At 44.3% G+C, this 16,351-nt stretch overlaps 1 protein-coding gene across 1 annotated transcript in view; it reads left to right on the top strand.

The window, feature by feature from the left end:
* DOCK11 (dedicator of cytokinesis 11) overlaps positions 1-16,351 on the top strand; it is a 240,901-nt gene that overhangs the window by 146,526 nt on the left and 78,024 nt on the right. The window contains exons 40-44 of the mRNA XM_066581860.1: positions 244-359; positions 1,137-1,274; positions 2,467-2,649; positions 7,083-7,196; positions 12,973-13,188. Of these exons, the coding sequence (XP_066437957.1) occupies positions 244-359; positions 1,137-1,274; positions 2,467-2,649; positions 7,083-7,196; positions 12,973-13,188 (767 nt within the window). The remainder of the gene's footprint in view (positions 1-243; positions 360-1,136; positions 1,275-2,466; positions 2,650-7,082; positions 7,197-12,972; positions 13,189-16,351) is intronic.

The raw sequence follows: 16,351 nt of genomic DNA, 5'->3' as shown, positions 1-16,351 counted from the left end.
AGGAGAGCGGGGAGAGACGGAGGGGAGATCTCTCTTTCTCACTCTCTTCCCCCGCTGCTTCCTGCTCACTCCCGCAACTCACCGCTCTCCCCCGCCGCCGGCACCGGAATCTTTAGAGACGAGTGGGCAGGTACTCGAATAAGGCACTACTCGCTCATCTCTAATTAATACCCATTTATGTGCTTGCCTGCCATTTATGAATAATTGTTAATTACCTTTATTGACCGAGTATTTCACCTACAGGTTCAGGGTTCACTGAAGCTGATATTTTACATCAAGCATTACTAGAAGGTAACTGTAGCACCGAAGTGTCCCTAACCGTACTGGATACCATCTCTTTCTTCACACAAACGTTTAGGGTAAGCTTTCGCTTTTATGGCGACAACACATAATTTGTGTGCATAAAAAAAAAAAATTCTAGAAAAAATTATTTAAGAAGATTTTGTAGCTGATTTTGTATCAATGGATGAACACCACATCCATATGTAGCTCTGTGTCAGATATAGGAAACATGTATGGTACAATGTGGGTATGCGGAGGCCAGCAGCAGAGCAGTGTCAGCTTAAATGGGAATATATTTAATAAGGCTCACGTCACATTTATGGCCTCCATTTTGCCTATACGCTAGGATCAGAGATGAGCGAGTATACTCACTAAGTAAGGCACATTACTCGAGCGAGTAGTGCCTTAGCCGAGTATCTCCCCGCTCGTCTCTAAGGATTCAGGGGCCGGCGCGGGTGACAGGTGAGTTGCGGCGGTGAGCACGGGGGAGTGGGGGGGAGAGAGGGAGAGAGTGATCTCCCCTCCGTTCCTCCCCGCTCTCCCCCACCGCTCCCTGCCCCCCGAATCTTTAGAGACGAGCGGGGAGATACTCGGCTAAGGCACTACTCGCTCGAGTAATGTGCCTTAGGGAGTATACTCACTCATCTCTAGCTAGGATGCATATGAAATAGGAAAGCTGCATCCTAGCTAATCTGTAATGGCTTTCCAGATGTATTTTAGAAACATGATACATGAACACAATATTAAGATGCCTCATTGATATAAAAGGGTTGCATTTACCATTGTGTTGGTAATGGCACAATATATGCAATACACATGAAGGAAGTTATTCCTAAATCAACATGCTCTTCTAGGCTCAGCTCCTTAACACCGAGTGTCAGAACCCCTTGATGAAGAAAGTTTTCGATATCTACTTGGCATTTCTGAAAAATGGACAATCTGAAATCTGTTTGAAGCATGTCTTTGCATCACTGCGATCCTTCATCAGCAAGGTCAGTTGCGTATCTAAAATACTGCCTTGGTATCACACCATTTCAACATGCGTTATACATATGTAGTACTGAACATTAATTAATAGCTAAATGTCCTATAATGAGCAGTCTCCAACCTCTGGCTCTCCAAATCTACTACTATTATAGTATAATATACGAGTAAAAATACAAAGGAAAACCCGTTATATTTTTCCTTAGAAGCGTGGATCTCTCAGACTAGAGACAGTCTGAAACCCTTTGTGTCTCCATAAGGTTACTTTTGGATCATAGTTATTTTCATGCCTGATTTGCACTAAGGAAGAAGCTGGCAGAATCTGCCCAATGTCAATGTATTAAAAATGGCAGCAACCAAAATATTGGTCCCCGTATTTAGAGATAAAAGGTAAAATACATATTTGTAATAACTTAAGGTAAAAATAGAAGGTTTACATGGGGAGATTAATACTGGTGCAGTCTGTGAGCAGTCTACTGTACTAGTATCACTCCCCTATGTAGCATGTGCCAGATCTATAAACAGGGTAAATAACACGGCATTGGCTGAAAAAAAACTTAAAATCGAACTTAGTTAGAAAAATAGCAAAAGATGTAATAGCGAAATAAATGAGAAACTCGGCCTCACTGTAAGGGCCTGCCCAATTTTGCAGCTCAGGCATACGTGTTGGAAAAAGTAGCACCAAGGGCTCTATTATCATGGCATTTGAGCAGAAACCTTTTTTATTAACCCTTTCCAATCCAATTTGTATCCTGGTTTTCCTAGGGGGCTTACTCTTTTTCTGTCATTATACAACAGCGCTATCTGCTGGCTAAAGCCAGTACTGCACGAGGTGACACGTTGGATAGGCTCCGACAGCAGAGAGGCTGGCAGTATACAGTAAGAGAACCCCGACGGACGTCTTCCAACATCGGAGCTGTACAGCCCTTAATCATAATGTCTTCAGAGGTCAGACAGTGGATTGGAAAGGGTTAATGTACTTATGCTATAAAACTGGTGTAGATACTGTAGATTGATAAATCTGACCGATTGCATTTATCAGAACTAGAATTATCTGAAAAAACCTTTTTGGCATGACCAATAAACTAACCCGCAGTTGCTTTCTACTGTATCAGTTCGGTATCTAACAGTATAGTTGTTGTGTCTTTATATTGTCCAGATGTGCTATACTGTCTAATTCTGTCATTCTCTGTTACTAAGTTTCCCTCAGCCTTCTTCAAAGGAAGAGTCAATATGTGTGCGGCGTTTTGCTATGAGGTTCTCAAATGCTGCACATCCAAACTCAACTCCACAAGAAACGAAGCTTCAGCTATTCTCTATCTTCTCATGAGGAACAATTTTGAGTTCACCAAGAGGCGAACGTTTCTCCGGACACATTTACAGGCAAGTGTATTAAGAGAAGCGTCTTGGAAGCCTTGGCATTGTCCATCTCTGGTTGAGGTAAATCCATTAGATCAGTATTTGTCAAGCTTAAAAAAAGATTCAAGAAATCTCTGAGCACAGATTAGTGGTCCACAGAGAAAGGTCCGGTATTCGGGATTACACCCACACTGAGTCTCTTATAACGATACAGAGTTAGGGCTTATTCACACGGGCGTATATTGGCTGGGTTTTCACACCTGGCCGATATACCCTGCCCCTCTGATGCATTGGCTTACAATGCATCTGCATAGGGGCGTATTTGCGTGGCGTTAAAGCGCCCGACTGGGCACTTTCACGCCGCCGCCAGCAGCTGCATAGATTCCCATGGGAGCCTATACTAGCTGCCAGAGAAGGGAGGTGAGAGGGAGTTTATCTCTGTCTGTCTATCTCATATCTATCTATCTATCTATCTATCTATCTATCTATCTATCTATCTATCTATCTATCTATCTATCTATCTATCTATCTATCTCCTATTTCTTAATCTATCTATCTCCTATCTCTCTATATATCTATCTCATATCTATCTCTCTCTATATCTATTTATCTATCTATCTCATATCTGTCTCATATCTATCGATCTATCTCATATTTATCTCATATCTATCTATCTCATATCTATCTGTCTATCTATATATCTATCTCATATCTATCTATCTATCTATCTATCTATCTATCTATCTATCTATCTATCTCATATCTATATGTCTATCTATATATCTCTCTATGTATTTATCTATCTCATATCTTCCTATCTATCTATCTATCTATCTATCGATCTCATATCTGTCTCATATCTATCTATCTCATATCTATCTGTCTATCTATCTATCTATCTATCTATCTATCTATCTATCTATCTATCTATCTATCTATCTATCTATCTATCTCATATCTCTCTATATATCTATCTATCTATCTATCTCCTATCTATCTATCTCATATCTATCTATCTATCTATCTATCTATCTCCTATCTATCTATCTCCTATCTATCTATCTATCTATCTATCTCATATCTCTCTATATATCTATCTCATATCTATCTATCTATTTATCTATCTCATGTCTATCTATCTATCTATCTCATATCTGTCTCATATCTATCTCATATCTATCTATCTATCTATCTATCTATCTATCTATCTATATCTATCTATCTCATATCTGTCTCATATCTGTCTCATATCTATCTCATATCTCTCTATATATCTATCTCATATCTGTCTCATATCTATCTATATCTATCTCTCTATCTATCTATCTATCTAGCTATCTATCTATCTATCTATCTATCTATCTATCCCATATCTATCTATCTATCTATCTATCTATCTATCTATCCCATATCTGTCTATTATCTATCTATCTATCTATCTACCTACTATCTCTCATCTCTCTGTTTATCTATCTATCTATCTCATATCTATCTATCTACTATCTATCTATCTATCTATCTATCTCTCTTTCTATCTCATATATATCTATCTAATATCTCTCTCTATCTATACATCTCTCCATTTATCTATCTCATATCTCTCTATCTATCTGTGAGAAGATTGTGTAATGGAATCATCCATTGGTCCAGACGCATTTAAGAAGCAGAAACAAATCATGAAGTTCAGACCGCTACAGAGGTTTATTTTAAACCAACCTCAACCAGCTTTATTTAGCATTTGCTTGACATGGCAAGCGGAGCAAAACAATAAAGTAAAAAAAGCTCTAAAAAGAGTAGATTGTACGTTCAAAAAAATGAACACATACTAAAACTATATAAACTTTTGATATATAATATTTCTATGAATAGATGAACATGATTAAATTTTCTTGATTTCATGGAAAAATCAAAACACGGGCACAGAAAGCATTGATAGCAGCAGAGATAAAAAAAAAATTGTACATTGAATAAAGGTAGGGAAAAAAAGACAAGACGCAACGACCCTGGGGAGCGGAGCCCCTTATTCTCCATTTCCCTGCAGATGGCCATGGTGACCAAGTCTTCCTGCACATTTATTGAAGGTCATGAAGCCAGAGAGTAAACTCTAAAGTCCTTCACCGTCATCTGGGATCATTTTTATTTGACAAAGTTGAACATTATTAATGTTCAGTATATTCAACACATCGGTAGTCCAGAAATAAACCGTACGTCTTAGCCTCGCCTGTGTGTAGACGCCAGTTAGTGCTATCTGATCCTAGATTATACTAATGAAAATGTGTTGTACAAATATGTGGTTTCCAGAGGTCACATCTTGTCAACATCCAGACATGGAGACCTCTCTTTAGTTCTTCCAGAGTCAAGAAGAAAAGAAGACATTCCCATGAGATCTACAAAAAAGGCTAAATAAATGTAACGTTAATACGATACTAATGATTGAACAAGAACATGTTCTCTTCGCGGAGCAGGGGTGTACTTTCCCAGAACTTTGGAAATACTTGACTGTTTTAACACGACAGCAATCACAGTAAATAATTTGGAATTCAAAGTCTGGTTTCTTGTTAGTTCGCTTTGGCCTATTTCAGAGGTATGATAAACTGAAATATCGATATATCGCTAATGCTTTGGGGTTACTTTTCATCGATATTGTTATGTCCGATATATCGGTAACATTGATAGTTTAGGGCGATATAATATCGGTTTTTGTAAAGCAGAAGCCTGTCTTGTGATCCGGTGACCATATTTTCTTTACATTCAGCCCTTTCCTTTGTGTTGTACAGGATGTAGTTTTGCTCGAGGCACTAATGAACTTATAAACAAGTTCTAGAAACTTTTGGAAAGTGTGGGGTGACTCTTTGTCACCAATAAGGTTTGCTGCAGGCAAAACGACTCTCAGAAAAAGTGTGGTCTTCGGCCCCTCCTCCACATACGTTTGTTCATTGCGTTAGACGAAGGCTCTGAACGCTTGCGTCTAACGCGATGGCTGTGGGCAATGCAGATGGAGGGCTGCGCAGACCGGTGCGTCCAGAAAAGGAGACGCAACTTGTCATGCGTTTAGCAGTGCCCATAGAAAAGATAGGAGACCCATCTAGCGCAACTACAATTGCGTTCAAGGCACTGCGTTCACGTTACCAGGCCCTGCATTGTTTACAAGCTGGCATGGAGACCGTTGGTCCCTCAGCGGCAACTTGAAAAAATGCAGGGCGCGCAGCCCCGCAAACACACAGAGAGATCATGCTCACGTCCCGTCAGAACTTTCTTTGTACTTAAAAATGCCACCCCCAGGTCGTTTAGGAGACAATCCTTTTAAAATATGGGGGAAAATATGCCAACTAGAGATGAGCGAGCATATTCGCTAAGGGCAATTACTCGATCGGGCATTGCTCTTAGAGAGTACCTGCCCGCTCGAGAGAAAAGGTTCGGGTGCCGGCGGCAGGCGGGGGAGAGCGGGGAGGAACGGAGGGGAGATCTCTCTTTCCCTCTCCCCCCCCCCCCCCCCCGCTCCCCCCTGCTCACTGCCGTAACTCACCTCTCACCCGCGCCGGCAGCCGAACCTTTTCTTCCGAGCGGGGAGATACTCGCTAAGGACAATGCTCGATCGAGTAATTCCAACCCTACTCCAATTTGTACCAGCTTCGGTACCTTTGGTTCCTGCAGAAAGAATGTTTTCAAAAGCTGGTGAAATTCTGTCTGCTGGAAGGAGCGTTGTGAAGGGAGAGCATGCCAGCAAACTAATATTTCTCGGCTAATTAGATAACGATTATTGGGCACAATGATAAAAAACTTATTTTCATAGACCTCATTATAATTATATGTTTCATCTGTAATTTTTTATTTTCATTTGTAACTTTAATATATTTTCATGATATTATGGGGTCTGCATTCAGACGAACGTATATCAGCTCGGTTTTCACGCTGAGCTGATATACGTTGTCCTCGTGTGCAGGGGGGGGGAGGATGGAAGAGCCAGGAGAAGGAACTGAGCTCCCGCCCCCTCTCTGCCTCCTCTCCGCCCCTCTGCACTATTTGCAATAGGGAGAGGCGAGACAGGGGCGGGGCTAATTCTCGTAACTTAGCCCCGCTCCACCTCTCCCCATTGCAAATAGTGCAGAGGGGCGGAGAGGAGGCAGAGAGGGGGCGGGAGCTCAGTTCCATCTGAATGCAGCCTAATAGTTAGAAGTTAATAATAATTCAACAGTTTAACATTTTATGCTTTCTCCCTCAGTCCCATAGGATTGAATAGAGCGGTGGTTACGTATGCACACTGCTTCTTCGTTCACCTAGGAGACTTGAGGTTCGCTGTTCTAATGAACCATGGAGGTCCCAGCCATCATATATTTATCCTATGAATAGGCAACAAACGTTTCTGCTGGAATAACCCCCTTTAAATGCTCAGTAATATGTTCTAATATGAAGGCTGTGCAGAATAATGACGCTATTCCGTCCTTCTCTTTTTCCAGATCATTATTGCTGTAAGCCAACTGATTGCAGACGTGGCTCTTAGCGGAGGATCTAGATTCCAGGAATCACTTTCTATTATTAACAATTTTGCAAACAGTGACAGAGCAATGAAGGTATTTTTCATGTTATTTTGTTCTGAATGATGTAATTTGTTTGACGTTTAACATACCAGTGTTTCATAATGCTTGCCAGAACTATGGAGAAGATCCAGACAAATGATCTTCTGATACGTCATAGACACATGAGCACATAGCTGCCTGCTGGAAGTGGATGCGGTTCATTATAGTTGAAAGCTGGCCATAGAAGTAGCTAGTATCATTCATGGTATGAACAATTATACATTCTTTGACAATTATTGTTTGTCTACACTACCAAAAACTATCGTCTGCAGCCAATGGAAATCTGTCCCATAAGTCAAAAATTCTTTTGGTTCATGCTTCAGAAATGTTCTTAGTGGTAACCAATATCAGTTATTTGTTATGGCCATGCCTGGAAATGCTGCTCACCTCCTCCACTCGCCAGTCACGACTGACGGTTGTTACGGATTTGGATGTGGAACCACTGTGTCGTTCCCCCGAACAGGGGAACCCACCCAGAAAGGACTGACAGCCGACCCAGAGACCGGATGCTCGCTCCTTGGAATGTAGCTTGGTACAAGGCAGAGACTGGGACTGAGCTAGCCCTGAGCTGGAATGGGGTAATGAAGTCCCTGCCTAACTGAGCGGGGTAATCATCCCCATAAGGACGTCCATGAGCTGGAACCTGGGTGCTGAATAACCCTGTCAAGGCCCTAACCGGAACAGGACATAGCAAGCTGAAACAGGAACCGAGGGGATGAAGCCCAAGTAGCTTACAGCTACAGCAGACTTGAAATCAGTTGTCACAGAGAGATTGCAGGAGCAGCAGCCACGAGCCGTCATAGGAGTACAACAACAACCTAGAAGCACTAGATAGCGGCTCTGGGGAAGCTATATAGTGGAGTGATTGGTTAACTCCAGAGATGCTGGAGTAGAATAAATACAAACTCAGATAACGGACAGGGCAGAGCAGCAGACCTGTCTGCTATACCTAACAACGGTGTTTTCTGCTCCTTCGGTGTGGCACATGCAGTTTAACCACTTTTTAAAGGGCTAGCATTTCCTATCCCTAAGCAATCCTGTGGATTATTGAATTACTTAAGGTACCCTCCCCTACTGGCCTGAGTAATAGGTTCCCTGAATTCTGTGTAGGTATTCCTGATTCTTGTCTGACTCTTGGTTTGACCTGCGCCTGTTTACATAGCTTTAACAACTTTTCCTATCCTATCCGCAGCTTGTTCCTTCAGGAAAGAAAACAAAACAGTTAATAAAAAAATCCTGTGCTCATAGGACAGCTATAAGGGCGCCTACCCACTTGCGATTTTTTTTTTCCTTTGCGTTTTGCATTTTTTCTGAAGAGCAATTAGGATAGAATGTTCTTGTCCATTTGCGTTTTTTTTTTTCGGTCCGTTGCAATTTTTAACATAGGAACTGTCAGTTGCATATGTGTCCTTATTTTTCTCTTAATGCACCCATGAATGTCAAAGGAAATTAACGGAAAAGCCGCAAAAATGCCGCGAAAAACGCGCGGAAAACGCTGCGTTTTTCCATGGTCTGTCAGTAGCCCACTCCACAGAAGCCCCCTCCTAGTGATGACACTTCATATAAATATATTGTTATCGCTGTAGTGTTCCGACCAGTGCTTAGGTGGAAAAGTTTCTTTATTGCTGACACGATAAAGGAAACGCGTTTCGGTGCATGCAAGCACCTTCCTCAAGCCATACATACATGGATTAAATCGACATTTAAGCAGTTTTTTACCTTTAGTAGTTACTTTGACTTAAACTACATAAAAAACATCATTGAATGGCTGTGATTGGTTAATCAAGTGCCGGCTTTCATTGGCTGACATGGCACTGGATTATCCAATCAGAGCATTAGCTTGCTGGAGGCGGGGTATTCAAGTCCCACTTCCAGGGAAAAAATGCTCTGACGGCGTGGAGGAGGACGTGGCAGCCTGCAGCAGCCCCACAGACCATCACGAGGACCGGAACGCTGGCGGTAGGTGAGTATTAGACCCCCCCACCCGAGTGTCAGCTTGCAAGCTTCGTAACCCGAATTTTTGCTCTTAAATCAGAGAAAAAATTCGGGAGAGAGCCTGCTCGCATGTCAAGAAGCTCGCAAGCTGAGGTACCGCTGTATTCAGATTTTATCTAAATTACAGCAATTCACCTGAGTCTTTTTGAGAAGATAAGAAAGAGTGAAGGAATGAAGCCTAACATGTATATTGTCATCCTATGGACCCATGCCGTTCCCATTCATTGACTGTTACTATATGTATGCTTCTAAAAACCATCACCTATCCCGGCCACTCGCCATCCAGTGCAAAGCGTACATTGTGTATAGGCAGCATTTTCATACACGTCCCCGCTCTGATACGCGGGCATGTGCAGCCGTATGCAGTCTCTGCTGGCAGAACGTATGGCTGCAAAATGTGTAAACCGGTTTACACATACGGCTGTGGGCATGAGCTAATTGTTTTACTTTATAAATCTTATGTCTGTTGATGTGAAACCTTTAGGCCTCATGTCCACCTGCACACACAGATTTCACTGCTGAATCCCGCAGCAGTATCCATGCGTGCCCGCAGACATGGACAGAAAAATACATTTTCTTACCTGTCCAGATCCAGCGCGGGTTTCCTATGTGCCAGCTGGATCTTCTTTCTTCAACACGGCAGATGAGTCCTGACGTGCCGGGCGCATGCACAGTGCAATATATATACTTTTTTTTTTTTTTATATCTCCGCGGATCTGCGGCATGCCCACAGTGACAGCCGTGGCTGTGCCGCGGATTGGACGGCTTCCATTGACTTCAATGGAAGCTGTCCCGTGGGATATGAGAAAAATGGAGCATGCTGCGATTCCTTCCTGTGCATGCAATTTGCACGCCGCGGAAAAAATCACATCCGCATGCTCTAAACTGTTCTGCAGATGCTAATGCGTCCCTATGGGCGCCTAGAGCTGCGGATCTCTCGCGCGGGAGACTCGCGTGGATTTTATCATTAAAATCCGCCCGTGGACATTGGGCCTTACTCTGACATTATCTGTCTAGATTGGTCAGAAATTGCATTACTCTATTAGCCTTTAGTTGGTGCCCTAAGTGCCTGGAAGAAAACATGGAACACACGAATGGAACATGCCAAACCTAAGTGCTGCAACATTCTATAATATCTCTTGTACTGTGAGATAGAATTGATTAAAGGGGTTGTCCCGCGGCAGCAAGTGGGGTATACACTTCTGTATGGCCATATTAATGCACTTTGTAATGTACATTGTGCATTAATTATGAGCCATACAGAAGTTATTCACTTACCTGCTCCGTTGCTAGCGTCCTCGTCTCCATGGTGCCGTCTAATTTCAGCGTCTAATCGCCCGATTAGACGCGCTTGCGCAGTCCGGTCTTCTCCCTTCTGAATGGGGCCGCTCTTGCTGGAGAGCTGCTCCTCGTAGCTCCGCCCCGTCACGTGTGCCGATTCCAGCCAATCAGGAGGCTGGAATCGGCAATGGAACGCACAGAGCCCACGGTGCACCATGGGAGAAGACCTGCGGTCCACCGTGGGTGAAGATCCCAGCGGCCATCCTCGCAAGGTAAGTAAGAAGTCACCGGAGTGCGGGGATTCGGGTAAGTACTATCCGTTTTTTTTTTTAAACCCCTGCATCGGGTTTGTCTCGCGCCGAACGGGGGGGCTATTGAAAAAAAAAAAAAACGTTTCGGCGCGGGACAACCCCTTTAAAGTCCTGTATATAAGGATCTCTCTGTTTTTAACAGTTTCTCTCATAACTCTGTCTCCCAGCCTAGCTGTGCTCTACGTGCTGCCAACAGTTCATAATCCGGACCTCCCACTCTTGTGCTGCACCAGTTCTCTGGCACGTGCCAACCAGGCCAGTCAGATTCCTTCCCAGTATCCAGTTTTATGTGTGCTCTAAAAACACACATCTGTAGGAAGGCCTAATACATTCTCTAATCTCAATACAAAGTTCAGACAGCTGCAACTGAGCGTTTATCCAATTTTATGTGCCTCAGCAGTCTACACAGGATTTTGGCCCCATGTCTACAGACGAATCAGATTACGCACATGGGGGAGCCCGCAGCGGAACCCGACTCTGCCCGCGAGGACACTGCGTGTCTTTTACTTGCCCGTCTGAGTCTTCATTTTCTTCACTGCAGATGTGTGTGGAAGCGCCAGCGCCGCACATGAGCAGTGGAGTTTCTTTTTTCAAGCTCCTGCCTTTTCTGCGAAATTCGCGACAATTCAATTGCGGACGTGCCGCGAATCGGACGGCTTCCATTGATTTCAATGGAAGCCGTCCATGCGGGATCCACACTGAAATGAAGCAAACCAAAGGGACCGCAAATCAAATCTGCATGCTTTATTTCATTTGTGGACATCCATATTTCCCCATGGGCGGCTTGATTTGTGGATCTTCCGTGGACATTGGGCCTTAAGGCTGCCTGTCCATGGGCATTGCAGTAGCAGGAGCCGGCAGACGGATCTCCGCGGTGAGCCTATCTGACAGATGGACTCACCACGGAGAATCGCGGCAAGTCGGAGCATGTTGCGATTTGCCGGCCGCGGACGGAGAATCGCTATGATTCTCTGCTCGTAGACAGGGGGGCTGCGCTTTCCATAGCAATGCTACGGCAAGCGTGCATTGCGTTCCCCGCGGCCGGATTTGCACCGTGGGGAACACAATGCAATAACGCCCGTGGACAGGCAGCCTAAGAGGACAGTAAATCCAAAGGAATCTTCCTTACAGCCACCAGCTGAAAAGAGTGTTCTAAAAGTTGCACCTACAGTCCATTATTTTCTGTCTCTCGTGATTTGTACTTTCACTCGCCATTCTCTATGGTGGCGATATTTGGACTGGCAGCACCTTATCGACTACCTCGATAATTCCTCTACTAATTGGTATACCCATTTTGTAGACGTTTCTCCACTCTTCTCTTTTTCTTCTTTTGAATATTTCTACTTTGACGCTGACCTTAGTTGATACACTCATCCCATAGATATAGCGTTCATCTGGGTTGGCTGAACTCCTTACTGTGGACTGGTTATACCAGTGGGCTTACTCCTTATTTTCTGCACTCCATGGGAATTTCAGTTCTTCATCACCTATTCATCTCTTAGGTTGCCCCACCTCTTTTTTTCTATGTGTTACTACGTATCTGTTGCACATACGGTATGCATATACGGCGTCACAGAATGCTGCGCTATATCATCCAGGGAAATTTTGGACAGCATGGTGGAAGCTGTACAGACCCCTTTATAGTCAAAAATTCCTGCGCTACCGGATATTGTGCCACAAAGAGTATACAATGGAAATATAGTCAGCATCACAACAAACACTTACTTAGTAGGAGGGGGGTATGGTATCCAGAATCCCCCTCCTTGAAGTTAAGACTCCAAAGTTTTTCACCGAAAAGTACACTTGGCATAAGTTTTCAGTACTTTAATTCATAAAAGACAACGCGTTTCGGTGCCCAGACAGTGCCAATGGGTTCCATCTTGTGCCATTCGCTTGCCGGATCCGGTACTTCCTGTGATGAACGTGAAGAACATAAATCTTACCGGAGGCCGCCCACAGATGTGAACGCGGCCTGAAGCGCTGAGGAATATGCTGGTGCTATACCAATAAAACATATTCTTATGCTATCCACTGTTTGTAGATGTGTTTGATAGGCTTAATGTCTTAACCAAGAGTCATACACAAGTGAAGAGGTTGTTGTCACCAGCAGTTACAATACTTGCCTATGAGTGTTGTTCATGGACAGTTTTTTTTCTACTATCTCTTAATGTGGCGTGGAACAGGCAACAGCATTTCCCTCCGAAGTGAAAGATCTTACAAAGAGAATCCGCACAGTTATCATGGCAACAGCCCAAATGAAGGAACACGAGAGAGATCCTGAGATGTTGATAGATCTGCAGTACAGCCTGGCTAAGTCCTATGCTAGTACACCCGAGCTTAGAAAGACCTGGCTGGAGAGTATGGCCAAGATCCACATCAAAAATGGAGACTACTCAGAGGTGGGTGCATCGGGGAACGCTGCGGCCCTCAGCTTGTTCTTAAAGTTGAACACTGTGCCCTTCCGTGATTTTTCAGTTATATTTGCATCATTTTTTTTGCTGAGTCAGGTCACAATTAGGCTACTTGAAGGCTATGGACACCTTTTGGAGGGCATTTTATTTTTACTTACTTACATGTATTTTGGGCTGATAATCATTCTTGCTGAGGGGTTTAAAGGGATTTTCCAGGACATTAAAAATGTTATAGGCGTAAAATGGTGTAAAATAAAGAAAAATGTATACTCACTTACTCTAGTGGTTCCCCATCCAGCACTGGAGTCTCGGTGGCTGCTGCTCAGAACCTTGAAGAAGCCAGCGAGGGGTCATGTGCCGATCATTGTGTACGTGACCGCTTAGGCAATCACACACTTCAATGGTGATTCTTCCATGGCTGTTGACTAGAGATGAGCGAACACGTTCGGCTCCGCCCCTTTTTCGCCCGAACACCGAACTTTGCGAACACTTCAGTGTTCGGGCGAAAAAGTTCGGGGGCCGCCGTGGCAGCGCGGGGGGGTGCGGCGGGGAGTGGGGGGGAGAGGGAGAGAGAGAGGGCTCCCCCCTGTTCCCCGCTACTGCCGCCCGCGCCGCCGCGCATCTCCCCGCCCCCCGGCGGCACCCGGACACTTACGCGCGAACACTGCAGTGTTCGCCAAAGCCGGTGTCCGGGTGCGGATGTGTCCGTAACGGACACGTTCGCTCATCCCTACTGTTGACGTTTGTGATTGGCTGAGCGCTCACGTGCACAATGTACAGCATGTGACTGCCCACTGCTTGCTCCAAGGTCCAAGCAACAGGCACTGGAGTTCCAATGCTGGACAGGGAACCGCTGGAGTAGGTGAATATACATGTGTTTCTTTTTTTTTCAAGTCCCAGAAACCCCCTTTGATTAACCCTTTCCAATCCCCTGTCTGATGTCTGAAGACATTATGATTTAAGGCTGTACAGCTCAGATGTTGGAAGACGTTCGTCGGGGTTCTCTTACTGTATATGGTCAGCCTCTCTAATGTTGGAGCCTATCCAACGTGTCCCATCATGCAGTACTGGCTTTAGCCAGCAGATAGCGCAGTTGTATAATGGCAGAATAGAGTAAGCCCCCTAGGAAAACCAGGATACAAATTGGATTGGAAAGGGTTAAAAATTTTGCATGGTATGTGTTATGCAGCTTCTACATATCACTGTACAGGCTGAGGCAAAAGTCTGGATACTCCTGGTTTGACTACTATAATAATGAGAAAATTGACTTCCAAGTATTAATTGGGGGGGAGGCTACATTTTTTAGTGAAGGAGACGTTTATGGTGGCCATTTTGAACCTCGTCATATTGAATTGAGCTCAGGTTTTTCAAATGGGAAAGGGGTCATGCGATATATCAGTATTGGCTAGAATTTATTCAGAAACACACCTTCGGACTTTTATCTCTGGGGTGTTTTCATTTAAAGTTCCTTGTGTATGTAGAAAAATACGCATTATGGTTCACCTGGAACAGCAAATCCTACAACGCTGTGAAGACATACCATCTGCAGTTCTTCAGCATGTTCACAAAGACTGAATTAAATGTTAAAAGGGAACCTGGCACATCCCCACAGCACCATAAACTAAGATAAGGGCAAAACTAACACTTCTAGTGTGTTTCTGAGTAAATTCTAGCCAAGATTGTTCAATCACATGATCCCCTTCCTATTTGAAAAACCTGAGCTGAATTCAGTGTGGCGGAGTTCAAAATGGCCACCAAACCCCCCCAAAAATACAGCCTCCCTACCAATTAATACTTTCACACATTGGAAGTCAATTTTTTCATTATTACACCAGTGAAAGGCACTGTCGCCTACATTTAATCCTATAAACTAAGCTTATGGACTAAAAGTAGGTGACAGGCTGAGTCTGAGGATGGGAGTTTTAGTCTTACCTTCCCCGTCTTTGCCCCGGTGTGAGCACTGAAAGCCGCCGCTACAGTGCATTGAGCGGTGTTGCTAAGTAGTCCGCCCATTATAAAATTAGAACAGATAGCTCATAAGTCTAAATGTAAGTGACAGGTTCTATTGGAATAGGTGTGCCCAGACGTTTGCTTCACCCTATATACAAACAATGCAGTCTTAGTCCCAGTAGGCGATCTGTCAGTGAGTCTGGACTGATGGGCTGATTATCTCTCCTCTCCTGTACTTTTTATCAGCTAATTTATGATGACAAAGATGAACTTAGTTGTGCTTATAAATCAGCTGAACTGATTGTTCGATTGTTCAGTGTTTCACCCAGGAATGTGAACTGTTGAACGATAAGTGAACGAGAACTGCAAGGATAATCGTGCAGTCTAATCAGGCTACCTGAGCGCGGACGAGCTGGTGATTGGGCAAATGAGAATCATGAGGTTCTCCTTGTGTTTAAAAGGGCCTTAGGCTGGATTCACACGAACGTATATCGGCTCGGTTTTTACGCCGAGCCGATATACGTCGTCCTCATCTGCAGGGGGGGGGGCTGTAAGAGCCAGGAGCAAGAACTGAGCTCCCACCCCCTCTCTGCCTCCTCTCCGCCCCTCTGCACTATTTGCAATGAAAGGAGGCGGGACGGGGGCGGGGCTTCGTTCTGAAAATTGGCCCCGCCTCTCCCCATTGCAAATAGTGCAGAGGGGCAGAGAGGGGGCGGGAGCTCAGTTCCTGCTCCTGGCTCTTTCATCCTCCCCGCCCCCTGCACATGAGGACGACGTATATCGGATCGGCGTGAAAACCGAGCCGATATACGTTCGTGTGAATGCACCCTGAAAGCGTCAGTCCAGCCTCACTTACAGATCTATGAAAACTCCCTCTGCAGTGTCTATTCACAGTGATATGTAGAAGCTGCAGACAACAAACGCTGAAAATATTTCAACCAAATCCTCTTGCATCAATTACTGCCAGCCCCAAATTAATGCATTTAAGTGAAAGACCACAGAAGAGTCCAAAGCATTTAAAGCCACTTTCATAGCGCAGCATGTTGATCAATGTTTTGCATGACCCTTTGTGAGCCAAAACCAGGAGTGACCCCTACAGAGAGAAGTTACAATGGTTTGCATTTCGTCTGTGTTTCCGACCTTCTCCTGGCTTTAGCTCCACAATATTGCTGTAACATAATGACCAAAATACTGCTGTCTG

The sequence above is a fragment of the Eleutherodactylus coqui genome, chromosome 10 (assembly GCF_035609145.1).
Source record: "Eleutherodactylus coqui strain aEleCoq1 chromosome 10, aEleCoq1.hap1, whole genome shotgun sequence".
Taxonomy (NCBI): domain Eukaryota; kingdom Metazoa; phylum Chordata; class Amphibia; order Anura; family Eleutherodactylidae; genus Eleutherodactylus; species Eleutherodactylus coqui.
This window is presented reverse-complemented; position numbering and strand designations above follow the sequence as displayed.